The 14,948-nt window shown below is 35.9% G+C and overlaps 3 protein-coding genes across 5 annotated transcripts in view; 1 reads left to right on the plus strand and 2 right to left on the minus strand.

Moving 5' to 3' along the window:
- Nucleotides 1–4,009, plus strand: part of LOC111463262 (uncharacterized protein At4g38062-like) — a 4,741-nt gene extending 732 nt beyond the window's left edge. Inside the window, exon 2 of the mRNA XM_023107129.1 lies at nt 721–4,009. Coding sequence (XP_022962897.1) covers nt 721–3,794 — 3,074 coding nt within the window. The 3' untranslated portion in view covers nt 3,795–4,009. The remainder of the gene's footprint in view (nt 1–720) is intronic.
- Nucleotides 4,010–4,174: 165 nt separating this feature from the next.
- On the minus strand, nt 4,175–7,740 carry LOC111463266 (O-fucosyltransferase 39-like). 2 transcript variants are annotated; one of them, XM_023107131.1, is made up of 10 exons: nt 7,410–7,740; nt 6,898–6,960; nt 6,715–6,793; nt 6,355–6,422; nt 6,177–6,265; nt 5,878–6,081; nt 5,464–5,731; nt 5,116–5,343; nt 4,803–5,000; nt 4,175–4,664 (listed from the first exon to the last, which is right to left on the minus strand). In XM_023107131.1, the coding sequence occupies exons 1-10, from the start codon at nt 7,542–7,544 to the stop codon at nt 4,455–4,457; spliced, it is 1,542 nt and encodes a 513-aa protein (XP_022962899.1). In that variant the 5' UTR covers nt 7,545–7,740; the 3' UTR covers nt 4,175–4,454. The 2 variants fall into 2 exon arrangements, with proteins under 2 accessions (XP_022962899.1, XP_022962898.1); XM_023107130.1 differs by having other exon boundaries at nt 6,355–6,425; nt 7,410–7,737.
- Nucleotides 7,741–9,947: 2,207 nt separating this feature from the next.
- Nucleotides 9,948–14,288, minus strand: LOC111463267 (MADS-box protein JOINTLESS-like). Of its 2 annotated transcripts, XM_023107132.1 has the most exons (10): nt 14,148–14,288; nt 13,854–14,045; nt 13,534–13,763; nt 12,684–12,762; nt 11,877–11,941; nt 11,074–11,173; nt 10,959–11,000; nt 10,674–10,715; nt 10,439–10,596; nt 9,948–10,327 (listed from the first exon to the last, which is right to left on the minus strand). In XM_023107132.1, the coding sequence occupies exons 3-10, from the start codon at nt 13,713–13,715 to the stop codon at nt 10,309–10,311; spliced, it is 687 nt and encodes a 228-aa protein (XP_022962900.1). In that variant the 5' UTR covers nt 13,716–13,763; nt 13,854–14,045; nt 14,148–14,288; the 3' UTR covers nt 9,948–10,308. The 2 variants fall into 2 exon arrangements, with proteins under 2 accessions (XP_022962900.1, XP_022962901.1); XM_023107133.1 differs by lacking the exon at nt 14,148–14,288 and having other exon boundaries at nt 13,854–14,105.
- Nucleotides 14,289–14,948: the final 660 nt, after the last annotated feature.

A 14,948-nucleotide genomic window follows, 5' to 3' on the forward strand; every position in this document is an offset into this window, starting at 1 on the left:
TTAAAAAAAAAAAAAAAAAAAAAAAAGTAGATTGGATCTGGTTTTCTTTTTGAATATTTTCTGTTCCTCGGAAGATTTTGAAACATTCTTTTGTAATTTGTAATCTGAGTTAATTTTGACCGAATATACTCGATATTAATTCGTCTAGGTTAATGATGAGGAACAGGATTGGGTCATCACATTTTCTGGTTAAACTAGGGATGTGTTTGTTCATAATTCATTAATTTCCTGGGAGGAACTTTATAAATGCCCTAGTTTTCTGGAATGTATTTCCCCAATTATGTACGTCTTTTCTTAGTGTTTTTGGAATCCCGGAGATATCTTTTCAATTGACATTGCCTGTCAGAGCTTTTGATAGACTAGTATGGTATCGGATCGGATTATTTATGGAACGCAGCTTTTGTTTGCTACTGAGTAAATTGGTCGTGAAAAAAACAGAAAGAAAATCCACAAAACTGAATGTGTTAGGTAATATTCAAGCAACCATCTGGATTTCATTTTTCTGTTCGTTTTATCTGAATCTGAGGTTTAATTAGTCATAGAAGATACAGAATAACATTCAAAACCTACTTGCGTTTTGTTCATTAGGGTTTCCTAAGATTGTTGTATTAGCCCTGGAGTTCCAAAAGAAATTGCAATGTTCTCAGTGAATGCGAATGCCCTGTCCGCATTTGTTCTAATATTCACTCTTTTCTATTATTTTTCCTTCGCACATTTCAGATTTAGAACTAAGGAATATGGAAGGGATTCTTGAAGAACTGGATGAAGCAAAAGCTGATATAGAGAAGCTTAGAGCAGAATGTAAGATGAAGGGAGAGTTATCTGAGCATTTGAAAAGAGTTAATAGCGAGCAGTTTGCAAAGTTACAGGAGGCGAATTTGAAAATTGAGAAGCTAGCTGAAGAGGTAAATGAAAAGGCGGAAGAATTATCCAAGGAGAAGAAACGTTTGGAGGAAGTTGAACGAAGTTTGGTTGAAAGAGAGTCTGCTGTAAAGCATCTTGGTTCTATGAATGATAAGCTTCGAGCTGATGCCAACGAGAAATTTGAAAACTTGAAAGAAGAAATGAGCAGGCTGCTATCGGCTTTGGATAGCACGAATGAGAAATGCATGCTTCAAGAACAGAAGATATGTCAATATGGAGAAGAAATTCGAGGCCTCAAAGAGAATCTCTTGCTTTGGCAAAGAAAGTGTTCAGAAGCTGAAGAACGACTTGTACAGAATGAGGGGGGAGAAAGAGATGATATACTAATTGATTTAAACAATGAAATTGCAGAACTTAAAGATCAGTTGAAATGGAAGACAGAGCACTTTAAACATCTGGAAGAGGCACATGAGAAGGTTCGAGATCAATTCAAGGCGAACAAAAAAGAGTGGGAGCTGGAAAAAGGTACACTGCTTGATGAGATCTCTTCCCTGCAGACAAGGCTAGATTCTCAAATGTTAATCTCAAAAGATCTTAATAGCAAGTTAGAAATGTGCCATCAATCCCTTGCTTACGAAGAGAGTCGACGAAAATATTTACAGATTCAAGTTACTGATTTTGAAACACGGTTTGATAATGTTCTTGATGAGTGTGAACGTGCAAAAACGCAGCTGGATGAGATGACTGCTCAGAGGGATAAAGAAATAGCTACTTTAAGAAGTTCATTAGGAACAAAAGATTCATTTCTCAAGGAACGTGAATATCAAACACGAAAGCTGGAGGAAGAAAATCAGGAGTTGCGGATAGCCATTAAAGAACTCCAGGAGGAACAAATTCAAGTAGATGGGTGTTCGCCTTCTTTCAGAGAATTGCAAAAGAAAATGCAAAGCTTGGAAACTGCCCATGGTGAATGTACTGCAAATCTAAGGGCTAAAGAAGTTGAATGGACGTCTCAAATGGAAGAAGTTTTGAGTAACTTGAACGATTGCAAATCTGAGCTATGCAGAAAAGAAGCAGCAATAAAGGATCTTGAAGCAACGTTGGAAAGTCATTATTCTTCAGCATTGCAGTTGAAGTTACAAAATGATGAGTTTTCTGCCATGGTACTTGTATTAAATCAGGGAATATCGGAGGCTCAAGTTAAGCTGGCGAAAGAAGTGGCTGAAGTTTACATGCATGACAAGGATAGAGAAGAGAAAATATGTTTATTGATGAAGCAGGTGGAGGTGCAGAATGCGGCTTTGGCAAAGGCCAACAAAGACATTGAAGAGGAACGTGACAAGGTGGCCTCTTTGATGATTAGAGTAGAATCCTTGGATCTTTTTGAGGAACAGCTTCAGCTAATGCAGAAAGAAATAGATGGCTACAAGGAATTGCTCGAGGAATCAGCTAGGTGTCAGCTCTACTTAGAGGAGCAATACTTGCAAATGAAACATGATGCAGAAGAAAAACTTGAAGTTTGCAATGCCTTGGGCAAGGCAAATGCTGAACTTGCTGAAAAAGAATCTATTTATGTTCGAGTTCAATCAATGGAGCTAATTGAGGAGCAGTACAAATTAAAGCTGCAAGAGCTTGATCAGGCTATGGAAATACTTGAAGAATCGTCCAGGGATTATCTTCTACTGGAAGAACAAGTGTTGCAAATAGAATGTGATGCAATGGATAAACTTCAGGAAGCATGTAATACCTTGGAAGAAGCAAATGCCGAACTGGATGATAAGATGTGTGAAGGAAACCAAATTGAATTTGAAGTGCATATGTGGAGATCTATAGCTGAACAATTACAAGTTGATCTTGAGGAAAATCATAGCAAACGAAGAGAGTTGGAAGCCTCACTTCTTGAAGAAATCCATGAAGGAGAGAACGTTAAGCGAGAGAGAGATAGCCTTATTCAAAAGTTAAATGAGAAAGACAAGAGGATTGAAAACCTCGAGCAACAAGTTATGCTGCTAGAGCAAGGGCTTGAAATACTAGAACTGGAGGCCACTGCTTTGTCAGGAGCGGAATCAGCTTCCCTTGAATCGATGAGGGATAGCTTTCTTCAGACTATACGAGAGAAGGATGAGATGTTAGAGCAACTCCAAAATGAAGTTGAGTGCCTGGAGCAAGATTCACTGAGACGAGAACTTGAAGTAGCATTGCTATCTCATCTTGGTGCTGAGAGTATGTTTGAGCTTGAGAAGGAGAAGCTAATCCAGATGGTAGAAAAGAAAAACCAAAGAATAGATAAACTCATGCAGCTAGTACATTCACTGGAGCAGCAATTCAACAGCTCTTTGATATCTTTTTCATCAGAGATTAATGAAAAGCAAGCAGAAATTGATATCGTCCACCAGTTATGGGAGAAGATTAATGCTGCTGAATCTTTGGCTGTTCTTGAAACTGAAGAGAAGAAACTGATGATTGTGGAACTTGAGGATAATGTTCGTGTTATACAGCAGAAGCTGGAGCTGCAGGAAGCATCGTTGAGTCATGCAAGAGATAAAGCAATGAAGATTGAAGCAGATTTGGAAGCAAAAGAGACTGAAATGAAGAAACTGACTGATGAATTGAAGACAAAGCTAAGATATTCAGATGTATTAATCGATGAGCTCAGGAGTGAGAAAGGTAATTTAGTGGAAGACGTGATGAAGTTGTCTTCAGAAAAGGAAAACTTGGTGGGTATCATTGGGGGCTTAGGCAATAATATCAGCGAGTTTTCGAATTCAGACAGAGAATTGATGGTCCTTCTGGAGAAGATAATGCTGCTCCTCCCTTGTGCTAATGAATGTCAAAGCATTGAGCTGAAAGAGAACGTGAATTCTCCTTCAATGAAAAGATCTGAAGTCTCGGCTGATGCAAGATCGCCCTTTAGAGAGCTCAACTGTTAGCCGCGCCTGCTGACTGCAACCAGTAGCTAACAACTTCTACGGTCAGTACAATTCTTTTGCCTCAAAATCGCTTTGATCTGTACAAATTCTCTGTATAAGCACCAAGCTTCTTTAATTTAACGTAGTATGGGATCCTACTGTTTTGTACGAACAAGTGATTAGAACAGGCTCAACTTTATTTTTACTTAAAGAGCTAGTGTTCAAATTTGTTTCAAGGTTTCTGTCCCTCTGTGTAACTCTTCTTACATGTTCCATTATTTGCTTATTAGTGGACCATGGATTCGTTGTTCTTTTCTGTCTCTTTTCCTTCCCCAATGTCTAGATAAGTTCAAGAAAATAACTCTTATCCATCTTTTGAGACGTACCAAACAAAAATCTGCACCGAAGATTATGTAATTTGTATAAACAATTCTTTATACAGGAGTAACTCGCTACATTGAGATAATTTGTCGATAATCGAAGATAATAGCATACTACACATCTTTACAAAACTAAGATAGTTCCTCGCCCTGGTTTTTAGAAACATCATATGATCAGGATGACCAGAGAGGAACTTCCGATTGATAATACCATATATAAGGAAGGACTGCTACTACAAATAGTATTACACCGTTACACGTGGTCTGTTTAAGTGATAGAAAGTGGAAGAAGAACATCATTTCAATTGTGGCAAACACAATCAGGCGCTGGATATGTGTATATTGACTGCTTCGGCTTTCTCAACCTTATTTGTCCTAGTCTGTTTTTGTGGCCTTCAACAATAGCCTGCTGAAAGTCTGACCAAATGATGCTTTTGTTCATGAAAAGCTGTCCCGACAATGCCATGTTTGGTCGTATGGTCTTCAAGTTCTCGTACGTGCGATGACCCACCTGTTAAATATCGAGAACGAGTAGAAGAATGATCATCGTTTTAATAGATACATAACTTGCAGGAAGTGTTAGTATAAAATGCACAGATTTTGTTCAGAAAGATTTGACAAAATATGGATCAACTAGCATTTAACTCACCATTGCATTATGCATATTTCCAGGAGAAGCCGAGATAAAAATGTCACTGTGCAGGCTTACATAGTAATCAACCGCAGCTAGCAAAGAAGCCTTTCCTTTGATTTGGGCTAGTTCACTTCCAGAAGTGAGACTCTTCTTGTCTTCCATTAATGGAAAAAGACTCCGCAAAGTCGAAATCCTAGCTTCCCCACCATATACCTGAAAAACCATGTTGTTTTGCACTTTAGAGTTGCAAGTAATGGAAGTAATTTCACTTTCAAACCAAAGATAAGCAAGTTTAGTTGGTTTATTTGTATACAGAGAAGGAAACTACCTTGTGGGAGGCCAGATATAGACGGGTATTGTTGTCAAAACCCGAAGCAGCCAACAGCAGACCAATCTCTTCAGGTGTTAATGGGCAACGCCCCTGACTCCGCAACTCCTCGTCCGTGAACTGAGAGTTAAGGACCCTTCCCTGCCAGAGCACTTGACGATATTTGGCTAAAGCAAGTTTTTCAGCTTTCCCCCCGCCAAAATCACAGGCTGAATGAGCTGCCATGTCCTTCAGGGAAAACATAAAGAAATCAGCCGCTATGAAACTTTAAACGGACACATTGTGGAAACCTCTCCCTAGCATATGCGTTTTAAAACCTTGAGAGAAATCCAAAGAGGATGGCTATACCTTGTCGAATCGAAGGTGTAGAACAACAAACTTCAATGGACCTTGATCATTTGCAACAGTGGTCATACTTGGGTGGTTAGCCTCCTTTGCTCCACTCTTATTCGAAGGATACCGCAGCCGACCGATGAGAGCGTCTCCTAGTGCTCGGATATGAGGAACAAAAAATAATGCTTGAAAGTTGACCTTACAGCGCAGCCTTTGTATCTCATCAGGCAAGTTCTCAAACGTTAGACGGTGTGAAAAGGGTGCAATGGCAGCGATACCGTAGCTGAATCATTAATACAAAAAAACTAAGGTAAAACCAATATATAACAATTCCAACCATGCCATAGCTGAATAATTGATTTGGAAAAAGAACATAAAACAAGTACACATGCTCCTACAAGATCAGAACGGATATACTTCGATACCAACCTCTGTAGTACCGGTAAGACATTTTCAAGATACCAGTTGGCTGAGGCATGAACAGGAGCTGTTTTGACTCGAGTAGCCCGAATGGCTGTAGCATAATATTCCCTAGTACTCCAAGAAAATTCAGCTGGCAGTTCTTTAACTATAGAAATGTCATCCTTCAACACATTAATAAAGTGGTCTACATCAAATATATCCATGAAAGAACTGCAGATACCAAAAAACAAAGGATAAGTGGAAAAAAAAAATCTCGTGATAACTTTTTCATATATAATATCACGAAGAGCGAAGTTTCTAAGTACCTTGAATCTTTCCAGACAGGATTAGTCTCAAGGTAGGGAATCACAAGGGTTGCATTTAGAATTTTTGCAACAGCTACTGCATCACATATCTGCATGTGGATCAAGTAAGTGTTTTAAACTTGAAAACGATATCATCAACAAAATGAACTCGCACACGCTTAAATGAACTCGCACATACTCCCATTCTTTGTTGGTTCAGCCCTCCATCAAGAAACACCTGGATATATCCTTCACTCTTCCATGGTACTGCTGCAGGACATAAACCAGACATGAAAATGATCAGTAATTCAGCAAGTAATATGTTTTAATGATAAAATATCATTTTGGTCGTTTGGATTTCATTCAAATTTAGTTCTTGCACTTCCAAATGTCCAAATTTAGTTACTAGCATTTTAAAAAATTGGTAAAAAATTAACTTCAAACGAATAGTAGAAGATAAACTAAATTTGGGTATTTGAAAGTACGAGTACTAATCCAGAATCAAGCTCAATACATCAATGATCATGGGAAGTTTCTAAGATCTACAACTCAGACTTACAGGAAGCTTTTGAAGCAACACAAGGCTTCCATCCTTGATCAGCCAAAGGAGCCCATAAATCAGACTGATCCAGTTTTGACTGTTATAGAAATAGAATTTAACAATATAAGATTCTCATTCGTAAAAGAACATAGTTGGAGACTAAAACAACTTTAATAATATGATCAATCAACTTTTACCCACACTTCGGCGTTGTAAAGCACTCTTCAGCAGACGCGAGTGCCTGGGCTTTGGAGTGTTCCATTCCTACAAGAGATTACCCAATTATATCATCAATTATTGCCTTAAGAACTCATAAACAGCCCAAGTGTAGTGCATAATCCACCCACTAGTCAACACTGGGGAAAAGTTGGACAAAATAGAGATTAAAACTAACCATTCCTTTTTACATCCAAACCATGCTAATCAGGTTAGGTTCAACCAGAGTTAACTTATACTGGCCTAATGGAGTACCATTCACCTAAAACTAAACTAATTATGAACCAAACATTCATACCCACATACTATAAATGAAGAAGGCCACTGAAATTTGCCTTTACAGTTCCAAAAAGAAAAATGTTTCTCTTTACGGAAACCCTTCAAAAATCAAAACATCAAGTAAATAATTTCACAAACAAGACTCAGAAGATCAAATGTTCAAGCCCTTCAAGCAAACAAAACGGAAAAAGAAAATGAACAGAGTGGCAAAGATATACCGAGAACGTGGAAGGAGAAGCATTCCCCAAAGGGCTAAACAAACCCGGTAGAAAAACGGGAAAAAGCAGCACAAAAACACCAGCAAGAGCTCCAGCTCTGTTGGACTGAAAATTGAGTCCCATAACCAAAACCATCAACAAAACTCGAAATCACCACAGATCTTGGAGATGAGCGAAAACGCAAACCCAAGCAGAAATGGATTGAAATGAAGGAGATGAGAGGTTTGATTGAAATGGAAATGGGTTATGAGAGAATGAGAGGGAGTAGTAGGGCAGATGAGAGTAAAAGCATCTGATTCACACACATGGACATCTGTACAGCTCGCAGATGAATTGATTGGAGAGAAGGGGGGTCGTTTTCAAAGAGGGCCCAAGCGGATAATCGGTGGGTAAGGCGAATTAAAGATTGTCGTACACCTTAATCAGAGAATCACGTAGTGAATTATAGATTTGACTCGTTGCTACCTCTGCCTCTGCTTGATGGTCCACTTCATTGGATTCATCTATATCGCTACTGTGAGCACCGACAATCGGCTTTCGACAACGACTGCCATTATTGAAACAGTTCCACTCCGATTTGTGTAACCTCTTCTCTTCTTCTACGATCGCGAGCAATGTGATTAGATCTTCACGCTACACAAATCAAGCTTTACAAATTATTTTATGCAGCAGTGTTCGAAAATTGAAGCATTGCAAATTCTTCAACAAAGAGGATATCCCTACTTGAGTCCAAAAGATTTGGAGTCCTTATTTACCACAACTCAGTTTGACCAACTCTCTATAATGGTTTTGCTAGTGGGGAAAGCACGATTAAGTTTGATGAACTCTCTACAATGGTTCTACTGTGAGTTTCCCCACAAGTTCTCGTATCAATTGAGGGAGTATTCCTTAGTTATAAACTCATGATCATTCCCTAAATTAACCTACGGAGACTTTGGTCATCATACGTATGTTATTTTTAATCTGTATTTTGCATGCTAACGTGTGCATGACTCAACTTCTTTAAAATAGGTAATCTCGATCAAAAGATTAAATTTTTTTGAATGGCTAATACCACATATTATTGAACTTTATCTCTCTCTATATATATATATTTTTATGCTATAAGTATAATTTTTAAGAAAAACAAAAGTAAGTTTATAACATATTTTGTTAAAAAAAAATATCTATATTTTCTAAAATTTGTAATATTATTGGTCTTTTACCTTTAAAACTGTTGTTGAAAATTTAAAAAAATAATAATTACTAAAATTCAAATTATTTGAAGGTTTCCTTTTTCTTTCTTTCTTTTTTTAATTTTTTTATTTATTTTTATTTTTATATATATATATACACTTAATTCAAATAAGTTTTTGAGTCGTCGCCGTGTCATTTTAGATGATCGGTGTAAAGTTTTAATGAATCTCTTTTAAGAATAGTTTTGAAAGGTTTATAAGAGAGAAAAATTTTGAGATTTTTTAAATATATAATTTAACGTTTTTTTTAATAGAAATTATAATCGCATATACAAATCAAACTCATTTAAGAAGCGAAAGAATTGATGAGGCCCCATTTGCGAAGCCTGCATTAATTACAAAAGTTAGATATTTCCCATTTATAATAATTAATTATTACAAGGACGTGAATTTGTAATCAATGGCAAAGAAAAGAAATGGCTTTGGATCAAAGCAAATATTTGGTGATTATCATCAAAGCTTTATGTTTACTTTTTCTTATACTATAAAAAAATCAATTTTGAGTTAAATTTAGTTAACAGGAAATTAAGAGTTAAATCGAGTGAACACTCGATCGTTAATATTTGAAATGCTATTTGGTATGTTAGTGTATTATCCAATAAAGTAAGTTAGAAAAAATTCGTATAGAAGAGAGATATTTTATTTATACCTATATTTTTTTAAGTAGAATTCGTAGAATCGATATCTCAAATCAATGATGGATTTTTTTTAATGCCTAAATGGAGCACTCGATTTGGACCGAACCTTGCTTTTGGTTCAGATTGACTAGTATTCCACCAATTAGTAACTCAAGAAGCGAAATCCAAGTAAAGTATTGTACGACAAAACAAAGACTAATTAGATGATTTTGATCAATATCTAGATCCAATTGTATTTGTATATAATACACAAAAGTAAGAGAAACGTATGACTACCACTTAAAAAGTAACTATCAATGTAGATTTGAGCCCAAAGATATCCATTTTTAGTTTTATTGCTTGTATTGTCTGCAACAGCTACCCAATTTTCGGGAGACCCTTCGAAGTAAAAATTGTAAATACCGGTATTGTACTTCAAGTATTCAAGAGAAGGTCATGGCGATATGAGCCGTTTATCATCACGTTAGACAATAAAGAAGCTATCATATCCCATTTACGTATGGGTGGCCCATAGGCGCAAGATGTACATTGGATGTGGGGAGGACGAAATTGTCCTAACCTTAGGTCCTTGTGTGAAAATACAAAATTCAAAGAGCTAAACTTGGACCCTAACTCGTTTAAAATTCGTATTACTATAATGGGGAAAGCAATATTATCGCACTAAGCTGTTCAAGAGTACAAACAACTATCATTGATTCAAACTAAAATTACGAGTCTGCTTTACAAAACAAGGGCAACATGTCACCAGCAACACTCAATCGTTACAAGCATCCATTAAATCCTTACCCCCAGAAAATTACAAGTGGTTCACCTACACACCAAGGCTTCATCAAGCTCAGTTGCTCACTAACTTGATTCGCTAAACGGTGCACATTGAATTCTGGAAAATGCAACCTCATGAATTGGTTGATTAAGATTTAGATGGGTTATATTACTCAACTAACCCAAAATTTAGGGTATATAATTATGTTTATAAACTGCCTTTTGCTAGCTACAGTGACTGTTCATCTTCCTGTTCTATCACCATTACCCGGAATATGCCAGCCTGCATCCATTGGATAAATGACCACTCAATCACCTAAAACTTGACCAGTCTAATGAACACATTACTGGAAAATAATTTAAATCAATTTTAAGACATTGAGAATGAAGTTACCCTAGCTTCAGAGATGTGTCTGAGCTTTCCAGATCTTGAGCCGGGCCATTGGAGTTGGTGACACAAGCTTCAGTGACTGAGTTCGAGGACTGGCCATCTTCCACTACCAAAATCTCGGGCTCTACGCCGAAGTTCCTCACACCATCCATTTTCTCCGCCTGCACATCACCGGCTGTAAGTCGCAAACAGCTTTAAATGATACAATTTACAATGCTGCGAAAAGGATTTTTCTTACTTGTTTTTTCAGTCGCTTATTCTCTTCCACCAGCTCGGCCGACTGCTTGCACATAAAACTTTGTGCTTAGCTTCACTTTATTTAATTACAATTAATTAAATTTCTCATGCATACATACTGGAAATGAATGGTTTATTATAAAATTATTTTAAAAATAGCTAACATTTATGATTATGGTTTAAATTAAATACGCGACATTATCAAGTATTATAGGAAGGTTGCAATAGATTCTACTAATATGGGTCCTTTGCTCAATAGCCTTATTATTGGAAGATGGTACTTGACCTTTCTTTGAAGATCAGTGATCTCCTTCATGATCTTTTCGCCCTGGGACACAAAAGAAACTGTACGTTAGAAGAAAAGGGGATTTTATTATGAACTGTGAAGAAAAGGAAAATACCTTTTTCTCCATTACACGGCTCAATCCAAACTCCAGTGACTTCTCTAGCTGCTGCAGTTCATCAATATTCAACGTTTGCAGCTCTTCGCCCCTCATTTGCCTAAATTGTCAACATGTTTAATCGTGTTTGTGTATGTGCTTGGATTTCTCTAGCAGTGTGTTCGTGTAATAGAAAATTTCGCCTGAAGAGACCGTTATTATCTGACTACCACTTACACACATTATAAAAAAAATAATTTGCAATTTCCCTCGTACATTTAAGGATTACGGAAGTTCAACTTCTTCTCTTTTTCATCAAGTGAGTGACTTTGTTTTTAATTCTTGAACTTTTAATCTCATCCATTTAAACCCTTGAACTTGTACAAGGGTTGTAATTAATGCCTCAAAACTAATTTGAAAATTGTCTGTGAACCAGTTTATAAATCATATAAAATATTTTCAACTAACAAAACACGTAAAAAAAACTCTCTAAATCTAATCAAGAAAATACTCGAACCAAATCAGAAAATCAAACAAATAAAAGAGCCCAAACCTAATCACAAACGTAAACCTAACTACAAAATCAAGCATACAAAGTATGTTCAAATTGCAACACGCAATTGAGTTTGGAGTTTAAAAATGACTTGCTAATCTAGGTGGGTAAAAAGGAATAGATTTCCTTCCTAACCATAAGATCAACCAACATGAGTATAGCTCAACATCTAATCCTTCTCTTGAAGTATGAGGTTCATAACATCACATCTAAATATGTAGTATTAAAACAAATAATAAACAAACAACTTCTCGTCTAAAAAAATAGATACCTTAGCTGATGAGTTTTCTCTGCAATTTCCTTGTTTAATCGAGTGTAATTGCTGTTTTCAACGAGCTGAAACCGTTGACAGTATAAACAATATTTCAGCAAACTAGAGGAAGGGAGCCATTATTGGGTTATAAACATCCAAGTCCCCAAGTTAAAAATATAATCAACTCGCATCTCTCCTTTTGAATATTGATTTAAGTACATTTACTAAGAACAAGATCTGTATTATTGTACCATTTTACACACAAAAATAAGCACGAGCAAAATATAAACCTTTGATCCTTCTTTTTAGCATTGCTTTCGGTCTTTTAATATAAATTTCAGAATCATCATCTCAAATTCGAACACGGTTATTAAATTTAAAAAATATGGGGGGAGAAGATACAAATGTTAATAATGATATTAAAATAAGTTTAGCTCTAAAAAGGAAATGAATTAAAAACTCTGTACACTTCAAACATAAAAGAGTTCCAAAGAAAAAAAGTGTACTAGATGGATAGAACTAACGGCTATTAGTTCCAAGCAATTTTCTACAGTTTAGTGCTGCTTGCTTTAGAAACTAAATTTAAATATGTTTCTATTTTTTTAGAACATAAAAATCAATGTAAGAAAAAAAAAATACTTTCACGATGATTTGTGGTCTTCAGGAAAATAAGGTTGTTTCCGGTTTTGAAATGCCAAAATTATGAGCGATGTTATTCGGCGTCCATAAAATAATATTGATTTTATCGTCAGATAATAGTTATAAAAATGAATATTGATGAAAGACATGCCATTTACATCCCTAGAGGGAAAGAAAACGCCAAACCTGTAGTTCAAGGGATGGTTGTTCCAATTTCTGGAGGTTCTTAGAGTGCAAGTTATGTCTTTCTATAATTCCCTTCATACTACAGAAAGTCAAATACAGATAATAATCAGTGAATCCACATAAACAGCTAGAGTTAAGCTCAAAGAGCCAGGAAGAGATTAAAGTAAGAAGAAATCAATGATAATGAATCCATGTTTATCACTACAATCTGTATATGATTAGAGACAATATTAATCAACATAAACAGCTAGAGTTAAGTATAATAGACCGCAGCAAGTTATCATTGAGTGGCTCGGAAGTTCTGTCGCCATCATTCTTATTCCTCATGAGAGGGCTAGCTTTCAAGTGTGATTTATAGATTTTTTGGAACAGCTCAAGCCTAACAGTGAGCAGATAGTGTTCTCTTCGAGTATTTCATCGGGCTAAATCTAAAGATTTTAAAAAGTATAATAATCTACTATGGAGAGTTTCCCACGCCATTATAAAAAATATTTCTTTTCCCTCTCCAACAGATATGAGATCTTACATTTTATTCCATCTTTTCTGTTTGTTGTTTGTTTAGGACAAATTTTATGAGGCACTACTTTACAAGAGTGCTCTATTTCCTTCATCGAGTTGATGAATATTTTCTTATTTCTTCATTTTTCCGTTAGATTGTTGTAAGCCAATACATACGATCTTATCAACACTTTGTTCATCATTTCTGTCACGGTTCGTTCACGCCATTTTTAGTATTACTTTCTTTGAAAATGGAATCAGAGGAGTTCAGAAAACGCAGGAAAACTCAAAAATCGTAAAAGGCCGATTGAAGTTTAGGTTTCTGCAATAAAAGAGAGGAGCGGAGTGAAACCTTGAGCTGGAGTACTCAAACAGCTTCCCGGTGGTGGAGAAGATAATGAGGGCAACATCAGCGTCGCATAAAACGGATAGCTCTTTGGCTTTCTTAAAAAGTCCCCTCCGGCGCTTAGAGAAGGTGACCTGCCTCGCCGTCGCGTTATCGATCTTCCTGATCTGGATTTTCTCCTTCGCCATTCTAATCTACTCAAAACTCTAAATAGCCTTGTTTCTGAGAGGAAAACACTGAGAAAAAGAAGAAGAAAAAAAAGTTCAGATAAAACAGTTCGTTCCACTTAGAGAAATTTCCATTTCGTGATAACGAGCAGTAAGAACCTGAATTAACCAGTGAACAATCGAATGATTCGAGCCAGAATTGGAAAATACTAAAAGAGGGAATTCGTTCAACAATCGCAGTTGCAGAGAAGGAAGAGCGACATTTTTGCCATATTTGGACAAGAATAGGTGTTCGAGCACGTAAGAACGAGGAAGAAAGTGTTGAAGTCGCAGATCCAAAAGGAGAAGGGCCTGAAAGAAGTGGAAAAAAGAAAATCGTTGCAGAATCAAAATGCGTGAAAGATGTTTGGAAGTGAAACGAAAATGAATGCAGAATTTAAAGCATAAACTTACCGGTTAGGGTTGGTTTTTCAGAAAGATGGAAAGCCACCAATGAACAGCGGAAAGAGAATGAGACCACACGCGAAGTAAGTGAAAGTCTCCATTTCTGGAGAATCACGGTTCCAGCTCGTCAACTAAACTTTGCCGTAAAAGGTTGGGGATGAGACTGTAACATACCAATTAAATACCATTTTCCTTTTTTCCGTATTGGAATTATTGTGTATCTAAATAAATAATAATAATAATAATTTATTATTATTATTATTTTGTAAATAGAATCCTAATAAAAAAATATTAAAAAGATATATAAATGAATTTAAATAATTTTATATCGTATTTATAAATTTTTTTTTCTTATTTATAAACCGTCTCTATCATGAAAATAAATAAAAACAAGAATGTTTTGTGGATGGGTTCACTTTTACTATTATATTTTTAATAGAAATTCTATGTGTCGTCCCTGAGGTAGCTGTGAATAAGTCATTATTGTTGTCTATCTTCAATATTTCCTTGGCTATATAAATGCTAATAATTAATGGTGATAAAGTATGGGACCACTTTAAATTACAATAATAATAATAATAATAATAGTCGTAGACTTACAACCTAACAAATCAACAAGAATAACTAAGCCTGCCGAGCAAAAATCAAATTGAAATCCAAAAACATTAATTGGATTAAATTAGCATTATAATTGCATCCATACAATTTTAATAATTAGGCATTGCATTATAATAATTCAATGGATAAAATAATAAATACTATATTAGAGGTCAAATAGTATCAAATTTCAATTTTATTACTGGGATGGTT

This window comes from Cucurbita moschata, unplaced genomic scaffold (assembly GCF_002738365.1).
Source record: "Cucurbita moschata cultivar Rifu unplaced genomic scaffold, Cmos_1.0 Cmo_Scf00028, whole genome shotgun sequence".
Lineage (NCBI taxonomy): Eukaryota > Viridiplantae > Streptophyta > Magnoliopsida > Cucurbitales > Cucurbitaceae > Cucurbita > Cucurbita moschata.